The sequence below is a fragment of the Ascidiella aspersa genome, chromosome 2 (assembly GCF_963924565.1).
Source record: "Ascidiella aspersa chromosome 2, kaAscAspe10.2, whole genome shotgun sequence".
Lineage (NCBI taxonomy): Eukaryota > Metazoa > Chordata > Ascidiacea > Phlebobranchia > Ascidiidae > Ascidiella > Ascidiella aspersa.
In genome coordinates this window covers 19,274,131-19,292,984 of record NC_139448.1, presented here as the reverse complement: position 1 = coordinate 19,292,984, position 18,854 = coordinate 19,274,131, and the positions used below count along the sequence as shown (strand labels likewise).

The 18,854-nt window shown below is 35.2% G+C and overlaps 1 protein-coding gene across 1 annotated transcript; it reads right to left on the bottom strand.

Annotated features, from left to right (window-relative positions):
- Positions 1 to 4,363: 4,363 nt before the first annotated feature.
- LOC146164217 (UDP-N-acetylglucosamine--peptide N-acetylglucosaminyltransferase 110 kDa subunit-like) lies at positions 4,364 to 18,519 on the bottom strand. The gene is made up of 22 exons (XM_083382689.1): positions 18,325 to 18,519; positions 17,131 to 17,281; positions 16,801 to 16,920; positions 16,515 to 16,638; positions 16,370 to 16,438; positions 14,139 to 14,255; positions 10,661 to 10,740; positions 10,226 to 10,416; positions 10,012 to 10,157; positions 9,763 to 9,945; positions 8,791 to 8,964; positions 8,516 to 8,695; positions 8,270 to 8,428; positions 7,432 to 7,539; positions 7,176 to 7,283; positions 6,797 to 6,967; positions 6,389 to 6,541; positions 6,186 to 6,311; positions 5,965 to 6,117; positions 5,542 to 5,752; positions 5,295 to 5,463; positions 4,364 to 5,188 (listed from the first exon to the last, which is right to left on the bottom strand). Exons 1-22 carry the CDS (start codon positions 18,404 to 18,406, stop codon positions 5,038 to 5,040), a joined length of 3,126 nt encoding a protein of 1,041 aa, XP_083238815.1. The 5' UTR covers positions 18,407 to 18,519; the 3' UTR covers positions 4,364 to 5,037.
- Between the last annotated feature and the right edge of the window lie 335 nt (positions 18,520 to 18,854).

Below are 18,854 nucleotides of genomic sequence, written 5' to 3'. Positions count from 1 at the left end.
CTGCAGTGAGGTTGGAACTCACGACCTCCAGTCAAGCCGGGACCGTCGCTCTACCAACTGAGCTATGCAGGCTCAGAGAGGAGCGAGTCGAGAAACAACCATACGCCAATGCTTGACCATTTTGTTAGTACAAGCAATTCAATTGAAGGGGATCCACACTACCATATCATTTATTCAATGAAACATGCACACATATATTGTGTTACCAATTTATTCAAATTAATTTAGGACTTATTTAGATAAATTTGCACCTTATTCCGAAAAACAATTCGGCCTTATTACGATGAATTTTAGACTTATTCCGATGAAGTTAGGCCTTATTCCAATGAATTTAGGCCTTATTCCGATGAATTTGAGCCTTATTCCAATAAATTTAAGCCTTATTCAGATGAATGTAGGACTAATTTCGATGAGTTTAGGCATTATTCTGATGAATTTAGGCCTAATTCTGATGAATTTAGGCCTTATTCCGACAGATTTAGGTCTTATTCCAGACGATTTTGATCTTATGCTGTACTGGATATTACTGTCTATTTAGCTGTATTGGGTCGTTCGTCTTAATACTGTGGTTTTATAGATTTTCTGCTTTAGGTATTGTTACTTTTTAGGTCTTATTGTGTGTTCCCATTTTTCTAACCTGTGTCACGTGACAAATTTTCATTAATGTCCCTAATTGATGTCTTAAGATAAAAATCACAACGTTCTTTTTTCACTACTTTGTGTTTTATTGAGCTGCAAAAAATATATATTTTACTCGGTTGGGCGGTCTCAATCCAAGCTATATATAAGGTGTCGAGCAAAATAACGCCTATATCATCAGGTGTGGCCAACCAGTCAGAGACCGAGAGCCACATTTCTTACTTGGTTGACCGAAAAGAGCCACACCTCTAACGTGGGCAGCAGTGAATATTACCCTGTTTCTTTATTTATTGTACACATAACTTTTCTCATATTTAAAGATGATGCACCCAGTGTTCCCTCTAAGGAATTTTTCTACTGCGCAAATACTTTTTTTAATGAGCAAGAATATTTTAAGGCTGAGTAGATGGGGCACGGGGCAGATCAATGTTTTTTTTATTGGGGCGAGTCGTGAAAATTTATTCTAATTAGAAATATAGGATATGTGATGCCTTTAGCACACAATAAAGATTCGTTATACTCGCTCAATTGCATTTATTAGGATGATTTTGCCAATTTGTGAGGGACATTCACCCAACAGCACTTATATGACTGTTATATCCTGGTAAATTTCAAGATGGAGAGGTGTTACCTAGAATACAATAGAATGGCGATATTACAAAGGGCTATAGATTGGCTCAAATCGCGAAAAAACACTTAATCGATATACTTGACAGAAATTGTATTTATGGAGATCTGTAAGTCAACGTTGCGCTAGCCCAGGGGTCGGCAACCTTTCTTATACAGTGTGCCAGTTTAGGATTAATTTTTAAATATCAACAACTCGCGTGCCAAACAGTTTTCTATGTATGGTTTTGCACTGCCAACCAGGGCTGCGGAGTCGGTTGAAAACAACCCGAGTCCGACTCCGGCCAAATGTGCATTTAATCGAGTCCCGAGTTCGGTTCCGACACTACAGCCTGTATTTCACCGATTTACGTAACTAAAATAAGACGGATATTCAGCAATCCACTCATCGGGATCATGGAAAATATGTCACCATATGCTATTCCACCTTAACGATTTACACTTGGCTTCCATATCAGTTTCGAAATTTGGTACTGCGCATGCCCTTTCGTCGGCCTCTGGTAGTTTTACCTATATCCTTACTCGAGTCCAGAGTCCGACTCCGCAGCCCTGATGTGATTTGACACCTATTTTAGGAATGATCTGATATTTAATTTACGCATCTTGGGAGACGCCATTAAACTTAATTTCATGAGTTGAATTTTGTAAAGAAACCCTAACCCTGCTGAAAAATCGAGCTGTCACGAACACAAGCCCGCTATTTTGGGAAGTGTTAACTATCAGTTTCGCTTTTAGCTTGGTTTCTCAGTCGCACAAAAACACGTGCTTACTTTTAATGGGGAATGCCCTGTGAGCAGTACCACAACAGTCGATCACAGGCATGCCACACCCGTTTTAATCTATAGATGTTGTGTTCATGGGCGATAAAATGCAGTTGTGCTAAAGATGCCCTAAAATGCATTCCGGTTTCATAAACCCGAATTATTGTCAAACACTCCGATCCACTGCTGTGTTCAGCACTCGTCTAGACTCATTGTTCCTTTTAGCTTTATTTTCCTGTGAAGACATTGAATTCTACATGAGATAAAAATAATACACAGCATGTATGATGATTAGACAAAATAATTGGCAACAAAGACATATATTACGTCACAATAAACTATAATACTTTATTTATTGACTTGAGTTTAGCTACGAGCATCAATGATAAAAAGGCTATTGCGAAATGGTCGAAATTGTAAAAAATGAAAAGATTTTTAGCTTCTAAACTGGGAATGATAGTAGTGCGAAAAGGCAAATTTTACTGCGCTAATTGTCTGGTGTGGCAGTGCAATTGCGCAGTTGCGCACCTTTGAGGGAACACCATGGTGTTCAGTTTTGTGCAGTGGTTCTTTTTTTTAGCTTACGGGACCGGTAAAGTTTGAAAAGAAGTTTTGCGGACCGGTGGACCTTCAAAAATAAAAATCAACCCAAAATTTAATAACGCAATAGTTGCAACTAAAACACTGTTATCTTTCACATACAACTGGTCTTAAAGTTGAAGACTTAAACGAGTTGTAGCCTACTTTTAAACAGTTGGCCAAAACACTTGCTGACAATGCTGCAAATTACGGAGCTGGCGAACTTCCTAATTTGATGGATAAGCCTTCAACATCTTGAGTTTTGCAATTTAGATTTAAAATTGTAATACATTTTAGGCGGGACCGGCAGGGGAGTTGACGCGGACCGACACTGGTCCGCGGACCGGTGGTTGAGAACCACTGGTTTTGTGTAAGCTACATTTAGGTGATTTATATTTTCTCTAAAGTACTTTTTAAATTAATGACTACGCGCTGTCGAAGCTTCTAAAATTTCTTAACTTGACTCTACAAAAAGGAAATAGAATCTAAGCAGACGTGGATTCCGTATTTTTTTAGATGGCATGGTAAAAAGTCAGAAGTACGACGTGTTTATGCTGACAAGATTTCTTGAAACGGGCTGCAAACGGCCAATGCCGAACATGTGTCCCCCAATCATCCCATACCCTTTCGCTACAGTCCTGGGCGTAATTTTATCTCATACCGATTAATTTGGAGCTTAATTCGACATGTTTAGGTCTTATGTAGAATATTTTAGATCTTATTCTGTCGTGGTCATTAATGCGAATTTGGCGTTATTATGTCAGTGGTCTTGAGTAATATGGTATTATGGATAATCGGATTTAGATATTGTTCCTTTGTAGGTATTCTTGTGTTTTCTACTTGAAACTACTGTGGAATCAATGAGCTAAGCCTAATAGAAAAGTAAAAATACATGTTTATATATTAAATTTGCTCGTTGCGCACCTGGTAGCCTTCCGTGGCGCACCGGTTGAGAAACGCTGGCTGAGAGTAAACAGGTCTTAGCAGGCACACCATAGTCACAAGTGAAAAAAATGCGGAGCACTGCGCTAGCATATTTTCAGCACCCAAAAAGAGGATATTTTTTCCGGCAAGTAAAACGAAAATAGAATTGTTACGTTAAAGTTTGATGATGTGTTACATTTCCTTGGTAGTTCCAGGCAAAAGTTACAAAAACAACAAATCAAATTGACTTTTCAGATTCAGCCAATGAATACTTTGCGGTTTCCTTAACTTTTGCCAATAATGAGAATTATTATTTTAAACGAGAACGTAAAATTGTTTACACGAAATATCATTGAAATTATATACAACCTCCAATACATTAATTTTTCGTAAATAAATACATCTCGCCTAAAAGTCTTGTTGAAAGTATAACGGACGTTTGAGAATTTCTGAGCGTCCTCGGAGGACCATTAACTTTTCTTGAGAAAAGAGGACACATGGTCTACGCTAGATAGCAGCGCATCCTACCTTCGTCGAATCTACTTTGTTTTGCTGGAATCGGACTCTAGTAACACTACTCTAGGAGTCTTAAGTCCGACGTGTCCATGCGCAGTACCAAGTTTAAAACTATTAAGGCCGCAAACTGTAAATTGTAAGATAAACAACATATCGTGGATTGGGGAATTATATGACAGCCCTAGATTTTAAATTGCTGAATATCAATCTTCTTTTAGTTATAGGCTACGTAAATGGGTGCAGTAGTCGAAGCGAAAATCTTACATTTTGAGGGTAACTTTAAATGGAACAAGAGTTGCTCACATACCACCACTAACTTGCAGACATGACCAGGTTCAACTTTATTCGTTACATAGCTAGTTATCGGCCAAGATATCCATTCGAAATAAAACGATAAATAATACAGGGTATTGTCTTTTGATACAAAAAACAAAGTTAGCCCAAAGAGAAACCACGCAATGCAAATAATCCTAAACAATTTCTTACAATATACTTTTTAACATTGTTAGAATAAAGCAAGCGATGGATTGTTGTTTTTTATAATTAAACTGGGTATAAATATATCATCCATAGAACGAAATAAAAAGAAAAACAATATAAAAGGGGGAAAGTGTAGCGATGATGGACACAAAAACAAGCTAAGAAAAGCATTTATTGTAGATTATATTTCAACAAAACAGCTGGTTAAAACGTTACTGTGTGTTACGTAACAACAACTCTCGTGGTAAAACGCAATACCAACGACAATATTGAAAGGGCTAAAATGTGGTTGGTTTAACACATGGTTAGTCATAATTTCACTAAAACAGTATATTGAAACTACTGTTCTGATTTTATCAACAATCACTGTTCCTTATAACGCTTCTTCTGGCACCGATCGATGCAATTTTGCCACCAGATGGCCTTTGCTTTAAGAGAAGAGCATATTATGGAAATGGTCTTTTTACAGACAGAAGGGAAAACAGTCTTTCGTAATGGCGCTTCCCCGTGCTCACTCAATGATGTGATCAGGTTCTTTGCCCGCCTCATACCGTCTCCACATTTTAAATAAAAGTTCTTCCAAGTTGTTAGCGTAAGTCTGAATGTTGAATAGCGGGCTGTGGGTGCGGCGGTGCCATACCTTGGCACGCATCCTCTTCAAGCTGAGTAAAATAGGGTAATGCAGTGAAGAAGAATACTATTTTTTTTAAATACTACCCGCAACGCGGTAAAATAGAAGCAAAACAAAAAAATAAAATTAATTCTTACTACTCGGTGTCGTTTCCCAGTTTCACTGCTATATCTTCGTATTCCGCAGGCGTTGAAGCTATAAGCTCCGAGCAGCCGAGACAAGCAAGTTGGGAAGAAGCCACTCTACTGGCAAGTGTCTCTTTCGGCAGAGTCACCATTGGACAACCGGCCCACAACACGTCCATGCCTAATAAAACAACAGCTAATAAAAAAATATTCTAAAAGTAAATCTATCTACAGACCAAAATAAGTGCCAGAAACTGACCTGTTGTGTGACCGTTACATAGTGGAGTATCGAGGCAAACATCTGCCAATTGACCTCGTCGCACATGCTCTTCCTTCGGAGCAACGGGAGAAAATATTATCCTATTGGGATTAATACCACATGTCTGAGTGGCAAACTTTTTTACATTGGCTTCACCTACTGCCGGAAAACGAAGTAGCCATAGTACACTGTTCGGCACTCGCTTCAAGATCTGTAAACCAAAGTGTAATATTAATGGGTTGGCTTTAATAACTGTAAACATCATTTTTGTTTAAGTACAAATATTAAGTTGTTTTAAAGGTTTTTTTAAACTGGCTTTCAAATTGGAAATATGTTATTGAAGGTGTCGTGGACCAACAATGTTAAGCAAGTTTGTGCAAACAATCATGTATCAAACATTTTGATAACAGTTGTTGTACTTACATTACACCACATAAGCAGTGTATTAGGGTCAATTTTGTATAACTGGTTAAAATTGCAGTAGACAACTGCTTTGGCTGGAAGTCTGTATTGGGATCGACTGGAAGCAACAATTGCTGATGGTGGTTTTTCCCCCGTTGCAGCTTTGCTGTCCAACTGCGTATAGCAATATCAAATTTAACAAATGAACTGTAAGTGTTTAAGTGGGTTGTTTTACTATTTACCTGAACAAGTGCAAGCCCATTATGGACCACTTTCGTATCATCAATTTGAACAGACAATTTTCCATTTTTAATCATTGAAACAATGTTCATGGTAGTTTGAGTTGCAGCAAGAATAGGAGTTAAAACCTATGAGCAAATACAAATTAAAAAAAAATTATTTGTGGATAAATATTGGAAGTATTATTATTGAATTACTGTATTACCTCTTGGCTTTCATTATCTTTTACAACTGCAGAAGAATATGATACATTTCCAAAGTATTCCAGGGTGCTACTCATGCTGCAACTGTTCACCACACACAGGTCATCCGTTAAATTCTCGTCACCACAGTTACTAACATCTATCAAGGCTTTTTCCTGATCAGAGTAAGATGTTTAAATTGAGAATTGTTAAAACAATTGGGTAACCTTAAACACAAACATTTTGGAAAAGACAAGTGTATATAATGTATGGAGGTGGAACATTCACTTTATCGAAACTTAAAAGAACAGCTTTTTTTCAATTTTTTTTTTAAAGAACAGCAAGTTTAGCAGTGTAACAAGTTTAGCCTGTGTAACAGGCCAAATGTACTCCTCGGGATCAATTCAATATTAAGTATAAATATAACAAACCCTCATATGTGGGAACATTTGTGCATGGTCACCAATAAAGAAAGTGTTTGGCATGTAGGCAAGTTTTTCACTGTATTGAGAGTGCAGGTGATATGGGGATGTTACGACATCTGTGATGGTGTAATCCATAAAAGAAGCTCCACTTGTACCAGGATAACCCAACCACATTGCCTTTAAAAAAAAGGCTAAATAATAAGTTTTAATGTCAAAGTGAAACTGGGATGACAAATTTCGTTTTGGAAAGATTTGTCAACTAAATTTGACAATCTAATAGAATTCATTCAAACTAACTAAATGATGCAAATAAAACTACAATTAGACATTAACAGTAACAACTATTATATAGCCAAAAATCAATCACAAAACAAAACATATATACCTGAATTGGTGCAGGCCTCAATGAAAATATCTCATTCCTTGCACCTTTGGTGTAGCCATTCATGTTCAAAAGAACGTGAATTCCATCTTTATGAATTCGATCAGCAGCCTGCAAAACAAAATCTTGGTTATTTTCCTCTTGGGATGTTTGCTAGGCTGAGACAAGCAAATTATGATGGGTATATTTGTTAGAAATTTAAGTATGACGTAAACTGATAAACAAAAATAAAAAATGTAGCAAAATAAGCCGCAGTTACCTTTCCATTACATTGAATCTGTGAAAGATCAATAAAATGCGCAACCTCATTAGAAATTTTTTTTCTAAAATTGGTTCCATCATCAGGACTCAAGGCATAACAAAACACCTGTAAGAGTAAAGCAATATTATATTTTCCCATAACTAAATGGCTATTCCTTTAACCAGTTATTTTCATGCTAAAATAAGAACTTTAGTAATTTTCTGTAAATGTAAATCATATTTATCAAAGCCCATACAGAAGTAGGTATCATTTTGAATGTTTCGAATAACTCTTTATTCATTTTCAACATAGAGAGAAGTCACTGATGGTAAGTGTATATATAGTGCTAAGGCAGACATCAGAAAGAAGGAAACGTGGATAGATACATAATCTAAAAACGTTCAAAATGATACCTACTTCTGTATGGGCTTTGATATTCTTATTACATCTTACTACAACCTCCAACCATTATGCTCCTAAATCATATTTGCTTTTAAACAAGCAATGTAGTGTTGAGTTGCCCCAAAAAATATAAAAAGAAGTATTGTTTTCTTCTTAGGCTTTCAATAACACTTCCACAATGACATAACTTGGGTTTGTGAAATTATTTAAAACTAAACAAAAGTAAACTAACAGCACTTCTTTCTCAAGTTAAATTCCAAATTAGTGACAATATCACAAATAGCTTGTGGGAAAATACATTATTAGTTCTCGACAAAGTTAATATTATATTTCACAGTGTATTCTAATAAGCATATCTTACAATTTAAACAAAGTAACAGGAAAATTACTTATTTTATAGTAGCTTATTAAAGAAACAGCAGGAGATAATTTAAAACAAGCCTTAACACAGTACCTCAACTTTATCCAAATTGTGCACTCCAGGGATGCTTTGCATAAGATGAGAGGTTGGGTGATTGCCAAAGTCTGAACTCACATAACCAATGCGCAGTTTACCACCACTTAATTGAAGGGTTTTGGGGTGATCATACCGAGGTTTGTGCAAGATGTTTATCTAAAAAGTTTAATTTAATGATATTAGATTTTGATTTATATGTACTTTGAATGTGTGTGCAAAAAGTTCATGTAAAAGGAAACACACCTTGTCCAAACAAAGTGCTCCATGGCGTGCTGCAATGGCTTTTCTAAACTCATGAGTTAACGGGTAAAGCATGGAGTGATGTGGATGAACAGATGGAAGGCGATTCTTTGCAAGTTGATCAGCGACAATTGTAACTAGTTTTTTCATTCTCTCATCATATTCACTCCAATCACATATTATCTATTAAATTTAGCAATATATTTTACATATTCATGAACTATGTTTCAGGACATAAATTCTAAAGAATATTAAAAAGTATTATCTTAAATTTCTACCTGCAGGCAATGAGCAAGGTTGCAATAAGCATCTGGGAAATCTGGTTTTAACTTTAAAGCAGTCCTGTAGGATTGTATAGCAGCTGGGATGCTTCCACTATCTTTATGCACGGATGCTAAATTGCTGTGAGCATCTGCGAATGCTGGGTTGATTTGAATAGCTCTGGTGTAGCACTGCAGAGATAACACAGCCAATGTTTACAATTTATAGTAAGTGCATTGTTATTTGGAGAAAACAAACTATAGTGATGATATCATGGTAATTGCAAAATGGCATTATAAAAAAAAAATGAACTGTGATTTTGTCGGTATAATTTATTTAAATTACAACATACACATAATGCAACAACCACTTTTCATCAGATGTTGCAAACAGTGTAAAAAAGATATATTGTACATTTATTAACTTACACTTTGATACAAATGTTAGGGACTTTAGTTTACAGAAACAAGTGCTTCTCAACCAATTTGTGTCATTATGGATTTATCTTACTGCCAATACTAGTTATATCCAAAGATAACGCTATGCAATATGCACAATAATTTGCAAACTCCATGAGAATTTTTTTTGAGGGGGCATAAGCACATGTTATTTGAATTATTCGCCAGTTTAGCGAGTTGCACTAAAGTTTGAGGTTTTCAGTATGTCTTCATAAAACTACCTTGTGGCGTTTTGGACTGAATTTTTCCAAAACATGAGCTTAGATTGAACAATCAGGGCACATATATAATGATTGTTTGAGAGAACTACTAAGTGAAACAAGAACTCTGCTGTTCGTAAGGCAACATACAAGTTTGTAGTAGAGCTTGCGCCTCTTTAAGAATTGGTCTGCACTTTTTTTTAAGTACAATGATTTACTTTTTACTATAATACCATAACTTTAATAATAATAATATAATTTGAATCATTTTCACCATAGAATTATATGGCTATCATGGTGAAGATGCATTAAAGCAAAATTAAAAGACTACCTGAATAGCTCCCTGTACATCTTGCATTTCCTTTAAAGTATTTCCCATGTTGGAATATGCATCAGCAAATGTCGGGCTGATGCGAATTGCTTCTTTGTAGTGCAATAAGGCTTCTTGTAGTTTTCCCTGTTGCTGTAACACACTCGCTAGATTGGAATGAGCTGCTGCAAATTCCGGAAACACCTTAGTAAGTTAGAAATGTTTGCTGTTAGCTTTTTCTTTTTGCTGAGACTTTATTGCCAATTTTACCTCTAATGCTTTGCTATACAGGCCGATAGCTTCTTCTATGAAACCTTGTTCACGTTTTATGTTGGCCAAATTGTTTAGAGAATCTGCATGCGATGGACACAAACGAAGTGCTTTGTTATAGCACTCTTCAGCATCGTGCACTTTTCCTAAAATATTAATATAATGCAGTAAATCTAAAAAAATATGATTGCTCTCAAACAACATAAATATTTACCTTTTTCTTTTAAAGCATTTGCAAGGTTGCAATAAGCATCAGGAAAGTGTGGTTGGAGTTCAATAGCTCGTCTATATGTGTCAATTGCAAGATCAATTAAACCTTGTTCATAGTATACGCAAGCAAGATTACCATGGACGACAGCATGATTAGGAGAAAGGTTCAACGCTCGTAGATATGCAGCAACAGCTCTGTTAGTATTTAGATTCCAACAACGGGTTATTTAAGAAAGTAAAGGCTTTTTTAAGCCCTATTAAATTCTGGATTTAAAAGACACAAGCTAATGTACAAATGCACGTAGTTTAAAACAACAATATGTGTGCTATTAGGTTCTCTGTCTTACAGTTTAAAGGACTGCACAACCTATCGTAATTATTTTTTTAGCTTGGTGACTGGCCCATTATCATAAAAATAAATAGTGTATGTCCTACTTACCTATCAAAAATTCTTGCTTCTTTCAAAACGTTACCGAGATTGATATAGGCATCCAGAAAATTGGGATCCAATTTCACAGCCTGATTAAAACAATTTGATTCACTGTAAAAATATTCTATAACTATGGATACCAGGCTAAACTTATTTTTTATTTGGTTCATTTTTAGGTAAATATTGCATTCTGAAACTAAATAGTAAACCCATAAACCACCCCCTTTTTTGATTAAGTTATGCATTCAAACCTTAATTGTCTTGGAAGGCATTCAGATACTTTTGTGCAGATTTAGATTCAATTTATATCTGTGCGATTTGGGAAACATAAAAAGGCATTTAAAAAACATACATGGACAGAACTTTTGATCATCCAGTTAAGTATCCTGGTTTTGCTTTCAATATTTGTATTTTTTAATCTGTAAACTTTTTTTTTGGGGGGGGGTATTTGTGCAGTTTTTACCAACTGATGATGCCGCCTTGGGCATTACGACAGTATTCTGTCTTTTAGTAAAGTTGTTTTAGACCTTTCTAACCTTTGTGGTTCTTGGGAGTACCAAAATCAACCACACATAATTCACAGTCTTGGTGTTATGTTTCCAAATGAAACAAACTTCTTCTAACTAATTTCGCTGGATTTAAAATGGCTATTTCTGATTAGGATGTTTTCCTATGTTATGAAGTCATTAGCATCAGATTGTCCCGATATGTTCGCACGGTCAGTCACTGGCAGAGCAACTTTACGGCCATCTAACAAAAGGAGAGGTGATGTCACTTTGTGCTCCGCTCAAGTTAGTGAGTGAATCAACACCTAACAAAAAGGACTGACGACGTCAAAGTGCGCTCACACAACATATCGTAAAATCTTAACATAACCGCACAAAACTTTTGTTTCCAGTGAAATTATCTGCGTGGACATAAAAATCAAATTCAAATTAAGTATATTGCCTTAATAAAAATACATTTTAATGTTTAAGTATAGTCACTTACGGTAAAAAAATATTTGCTAAAGTTGATGTAAAAAAAAACAGTGCCATCACACCCAGTGGCATATTCAGGGGGGTTTTGGCGGTTCTGACTCCCATTTTCGTATGTAATAAAATATTTTTTTGTTTGTTTTTGTCAAGGTTTTAATGTAATTGGGTCCTATGTCTTAAGCTAATAGGAAAACAAAATAAACACAAAACACCGTTTTTTGTCTTTTGTTTGGTCGACTGTAAACACAGGATATTTTTTTCTTCGCCTTTCGTTATTCGTTCAGGTTGGCTAATTAGAAAGGGTGTATTCGACAAATGACAACGCTAAGTCAATTCTTTCTTTTTTTTTCACTAAAAAACATAGAGTTAGGCAAATATTTTTTGCTGTTTGCTGTCTGCGCTAATATCCCGTAACAACAGCATTTTTTTACCTGAAGCAGAATCACCTAAAAGGTCTAACTGTGAGTGTTCAAAGTCGCCGCAAAATTATTCACTATAAGCATTTTCCAAGATCGAGTGCTTAGTATGCAATTTACACAATTTATTTTCTCGTAACCGCCGCTTGTATTTTAGCTGACTTGGCAACACTGCTCGGCGCAGATATTGCGCTAATCGTGGCCTAATAACACCCAGGAAAAACTCTTCGCTTAGTATTGCAGGTGGCGAAAGGCATGCTTGTAACTAGCGTAATCCCCTACACAGAAACTGCGCTGCTTATATTATAAACATGGTCTACCAAAATCAAACACACATATTTCACTGTTTTGGTTTAGTTTTTCGACTGAAGTTACGATTGCATACTAAGTGGTTTCACGCGCACTTGTTCGCTTTGCTCTTAAAGGTTCAATTTGGCTGGACGGTATTTGGTTGTATCTAATCATCTTTTATGACGTCATTACAATCCTATTTTATAATGTCATAGCCATCACTATTTTATGACATCATTATTTATTTAAAAATAGGAGAATTCCCTAGTTTGAAATTTCCGGACCCCCCATTTTTGATTTTGAGGATATGCCCCTGATCACACATTAACTAATGTTTTTTTTATTAATTTCTTTTTCAAATAAAAATTATTTTGCCAGATGTTTTAGGCTTTTAGATATTTTGTTGTATTTTTTACGACAATCGAATAAAAAAACAATGTTTTTTTTTTTACTACCCCAATGGGTTTGTTTAACAAAATTTATTGTGCACTAAATATACCTAGCAAATATATATCCATACCAAAGCTGTATATTGGAAATTGTTTGTAGACCATGAGCTAAATAAAACAAAGGTAGACAACCAACAGGCACGTACTTGAGGTAAAACAACCAAACTTGATATTATTTTTTTCAGGTTTATTGATCAAAACTTGCCTAAACATTAAGAAATTAGTTACCTCAAGATGATAACTTTCTATAAAATTACCACAGTAGAAAATGTATTTTTAGAAAATATAACATGTGTCCCAGAACCTAAACAAGTGTAGATCACAGTTGACTTGAAAAAGAAACTCATATTGTTGAGGTACGCAAATACTTACCAGTGCTAACTGTGCAAAGATACAATTTTAATTAACCAGGGACAAATTATTGCTGAAAAGTTTTTTACCTGCTGCAAATTCGGGTACCATAATGTAGTCACAAAAAATGTTTTTTTACTCAAATCCTCTTTGCAATAAAAGATTTTTTCATGAAAAGTGTGTGTTGTTGAGGCTTTGATAGAGTATCTTTGGTCTACTTGCTTTATTAAAGTCAAACCTGCTGCTATAAATTATTATAAATGGCCCTAATATATATACAATTGTTTTTTCCCATGGCATTTTTTTCTTTTTATCCCTTTATGATGGAAAAAAATCAGATTTTGCAAAATATTTTTTTAATTTTACAAGCAAATTAAAAATCTTTTATGTGATTTGAAAGGTAGAGCTATCAGTGCAATTAAAATGAAGAATTACACTTCTGTTGCTAAAAACAAAAGTTGGGCAGTTTTATATTACGAATTTTCAGTTTGAAAACAGGATTTTACTTACGTTGGACGCAGTATGGTACCAAGATAACGTATTTGCTTGAATGTCATGCAATGCGAACATTGGCTGCTACAACTTAAGGTTTAACCTATCGATATATGTCACAGGTTTTCATTACGCTAAAGATGTTTGACAGGCTTAGGCGTTAGTTGTGAGTGGTTTCCGATCGATATATGTCACAGGTTTTGTTAGTGCTTAGCCGTTGGGGTATTTAGTCGTTCCATTTCAAACAGACACACAATATTGCAATTTGGCAACATAGTACTGTTTTAACAAAATGTAAAATTTGTGGAGAATCAAACATCGCGTTTTTTGGCACAGTTCGAAGAGTAAGCAAACTGGTTACATTTGCCTGAAGTTATACACAGCTTCTGCATAACCGTAGTCAATCAAATTAAAGTCATATGCCAGGTATGTTACCTAGTAACATATAAGCAGAAAGACTTTTCTTCAACAAACGACCATATATAAACAAAAGAAAAAATAATTTACCTACCTTTTCAAAATGATGAATCGCAAGCCAGATTTCTCCCTGACTGTTAAACACACATCCAAGATTACTCCATGCTACAGCAAAGTTGGGTTGGGTCTCTATAGCTTTCAGGTAGCAAGCCTAAATGATATCAATCAGAAAATAAAAGAATATGGTTAACTGAGAATCATGGCAGTTTGTCATGAAAATGCAGTGCAAAGGAAAAACATAAAATGGCAATCACAATCATGGCACTTGTGTGTTTAAACAGATAATCATCTGAATAACACAATTCTACAAGGGAAATTTTAGCCCAACCACCAAAACTGCAAAGTTAAAGGGTAAATGAAAAAATGGTAAGCTCCAAAGTGCCATCAATGAGATTAAGCGAAGAAGCTGAGAGAAAAAGACATTTGCATCATAGCATTTGTTACAAAACCAAAACTGTCAAGTTTTTAAAATGACAAGAAATTAGCTGCGTGTGTAGATGCAAATGTCTTCAAATTGTGCAGTATTTGAGGGCATTTTTTAAAGTTGCTAGTCAGTAACCAGCTCTATTATTTTTTTCCCTATGCACATTAATCAAAAATGCCCAGAGCACACTAAGTGCTGCTGCACAATTTGCTGAATCGCAAGTGGCGCATATCCAGAGCACTGCACGCAAGTTGGCCGCAGCAGCGCGCTCGCAAAAAAAGCATTTTTATCTTTGGAAAATTGTTCCATTCATTACCCAAATAACCAAAATCAGTACAAGTTACACTAAAAAATGGATTCAACCACTTTCAAAATCTAGTTGTGCTATTTTTTTTCTTGTGTAAATATTTTTGTTAAAAAAAGTTTTGACCCCAGGAAAAATACTATACCGCTGCCTTATATGGACGCTGACTATTTGTTCAGAGAACGAGTGAGCATGTGCAGTACCATTCCAGTTTATCGCTTGATTTGCTTCCTCATCGCTGATCGCTGAAGTAGGTAGACCGGTCATACCTTTTGCGCATGGTTAACACAAATAGCGCAAAAGAAATAAATTGAACAGATGGAGTTAGTTTATGATTTTGATGTTTGTTTTATAGGCTAAAGAATAACCTAGGGCTATTCCAACAAACTATACTTTTTGCATGAAATCAAAACAAAACACTTTATTACCAAAATGAAACCAGTGCAAATGTGATAATAGTGCTTTGTTTCCAATTCATGAGACAGAGTTCACCACAGATTGCATTTGAAACACTGCTTTTCTAAGCTGTTTAAATTGTTACCGTTTTCTTTTTCTGGAAAAAATGCTAGTAACACCAACACCTGCCAAATTTACCAAATAACTGGCAAAGTGCAAGAATAATGACAAATAAGGTGGACAATAATATTAAAAAGGCTAGCAATCGATAAATATTAATGAAATTGTGAAGTAAAGGTGTCCAACTTAAAAGTCATTATCTTTGATAATATTTTTTGAAGCGTTTTGCAGTAACACACCCTTGTGCAATTAACTAGACATCAGCAATTCGTAAGGTTTTTCTGGCATGCAGTTAGCTGTGCTGAAAAACAGAGATATCAGCACAGCTATAAGTCAGACCTTAATAGGGTTTCCGAAATGTCGCTCTATTGCAAAATCTATAGGGTTTGTGTTTTGATCCAAATTTCGCACAAGCGCAGCAAGCAGCAAACAGCATGGCTCATCCTAACAAACAACTGACACTTAATCAATGCTTAAATTGTAACACTAAATATACTTAACTCTTGCTTATTAATTTTATTATTGAATATTCAGTGGGATGTTGTTGGAGAGCCAAACTGTTTTTGAGTAAGCAGCATTTCATTTTGGGATAACAATGAAATGCTGTTAAGTGATATCAGCTCTGAACAACTGTTCAGAGAATATCAAAAACCTGAAAATAAATTTGCTCTATTACACCCAACATTAACTTTTAGGTGGCTATGTTTTGTGCATTAAATGCAATCCGTGGTCTTCCCAACAATGCAGTTAATAACTTAACAACAAAAGGGCCAAAAATTAATTTTGACAAAAAGCATGCACATAGATTGTTATATGCTTCCAATACAAGTTAATAAATATGGAAGTCACTCCAAAAATGTTTAAATGAAACAGTTGAAAATATTATTTTCTTTTTGTGCATTGAATTATGGGTATTCATTTTCTATTAACAGCATTGTTGAAAGATACCACTCTGTCATATACTTTAAAATAACAATACATCAATTTCTTGAGGCAACTTATTAAATCTCCAGCACAATACCTTAGCTTCTTCTAGCCTGCCTAAAGCTTTTAAAAGGTTGCCCAGATCGCTTCTTACACAATACAGGTCCTGCGAAAAGTAAGACAAACAGCAGTTAATTTTAAGGCTGCAAAATGTTAATATTAAAACAAGCCATATAACATACTGGGTTAATTTGAAGAGCTGAAAAGTAAGCGTGAACTGCCCCTTCTAAATCCCCGGCTGTTACAAGGGCAGCAGCTAAATTGATGTAACCATCAATGAAATCTGGCTTCAGACGAACTGCATGCCTGCAAGTTAATATATTTCTTTTATCACACAGAAAAAAACTGGACACCTTTCATTCAACCTCAGCTGCAATATGGGTGATACAATGTATATGGTGCTGGTGTTCAAATTGGAGGGAACACTGGCTGTTTTAGTAGTTTAATTTATAATGGTGACTGTCATACCTATAATGTTCCAGGGCTTCTTGTAACTGCCCCCTTTCCTTGAACACATTGCCAAGGTTGGAATAGGCTTCAGCAAGCATGGGGTTAGATTTAATAGCATGTTTTGAGAAATAAGCTGACCTGCAAAATAAATCACAAGAATTAAAGAAAAATAGATGATGTCTATCTTATTACAAGTTACTTAAACGTTTAGTGTAAGGTAGCCACAAAAACAGGTTATTTATATATTGAGTTGTAAGCATAAAACAATAACTTAATTTAACTTATGTTGTCCTACTTGTTGTAAAGTAACTACTCACTAAATTTAATCTGTAAAACAAACATTCTTACTTGTCCAAACGTCTGCATTGAAAATGGATTGAGCTGAGTAGAAGTAAGACACCAGTGTTGTCTGGTTCCTGTTGCCACAGTTGCATGCAATGACGCTCAGCATTTTCATAGTCACCTGACTGGTACTCTCGGTGAGAAAGCTCGGCCAGAGCTACGAGTATATTTTTGAGTTTGGTAGTTAAAAAATTTATCACATGTTCAAGTTTACAAATAGGTTGTACAGTATTAGGGAGGTAAGAGAGACACACAATTGTAGTATTTAAATATTGCGCATTGAAATGTGTATTAAATCGTACACTTTGAAAAGCATTGTAAAAAGTTGCACAAATGTATATACAATAAGTTCTGTTAAAATTGTGCTGCTGCAGCCACAGTTGGGGAGAGTGCAACTGCACAGGGAATTCATTCTAACATAGTTATATGGGGACCACATATCTTACTTTGAAGTGGGTAAATGTTTATACAAAATCATAGAAGATTTTTAAAACTTAAGATACATAACACTATTAAACAAAATAAAATTGGGGTAAATGGAATTCTCTCCCTATGCTTCTAAAACTGTTTTATCGGCGCTGGTCCACATTTTTTTGGTGATAAAACCAGTTGTCAAAGGTACAAATAAATAAGGGAGTATAAATATAATAATATTAATACTTAACACTAACCATGTGCAGCAAAGATTTAACGCATTAGGCTCTAAATATAAATGTGTGCCAGAAAAATGTTATAAACCCATGGACAAAAAATATTTTAAGCCCAACCAAGGTTAACCTTCCACTATGAAAAGTGTGTGTGCGCTGGTCTAGAATCCTATACCACAGTTATTTTAAAGCTAACCCCCGCACCCTAACCCAAATAATTTGCGTTGATTAAGTAATTGTTACAACGCTGTGGTAGGATTCCAGACCAGCAAGCGAAGATTTATTCTGAAGCTGTTTGTAAGGGGTAACACTAATTTACGGAATGATGAATGGTCGGAATGGTCGGAATGGTCGGAACGCTCACACTATTATTATTAAATATAATAACACTTGACCCACCTTCACCCAAACGCTAAACCCCACCCTAACCCAAATATAGTGCGTTGGTTTAATAATTGTTTTAACGGGGTAACACTTAAATTAGTGAGCGTTTCGACCATTCATCATTCCTTAAATTAGTATTACCCGTTTGTAAGAGGACTTAGTCACTTACCTGCTGAATCCATTATTGTGGCTTGTTGGTTACTGATCATTATTTTTTTTGAACAATCTTCTTTACTCATTTGTGAGTACATTTCCCAGACTTTGAACGCCAAATTAAAGCTTTTATTTTGCCTCAAATCCCTTGACTTACAAGATCTGCGTAACCATCGGTTTTACGGTTTCTTACCATTTGATCATGAATCACGAGAACTCACGCTGATCATATTACGTCACAAAAGAAATGTATGTTGTATTCATCCGCCGTTTTTTTAATACAAATTTGTAAGTAACTTTATACAACAAATCTAAAAATAAAAAAATAAAATACTTAAAATAACATTTATAATGCCAATAAATTGTTTGAAATACAACAAATATTATGCATTATCATTATGAAATCTACTGATTTTTATAGATATCAGTGCATATAACAAGAGAGTTGGTGAATAACCAAAACTTATTGTAAAATACACCGTAGGCAACTGCGATGATTACATGTTCAGGATGATTTTCAACAGAGTCAGTATTACAAATATTAAG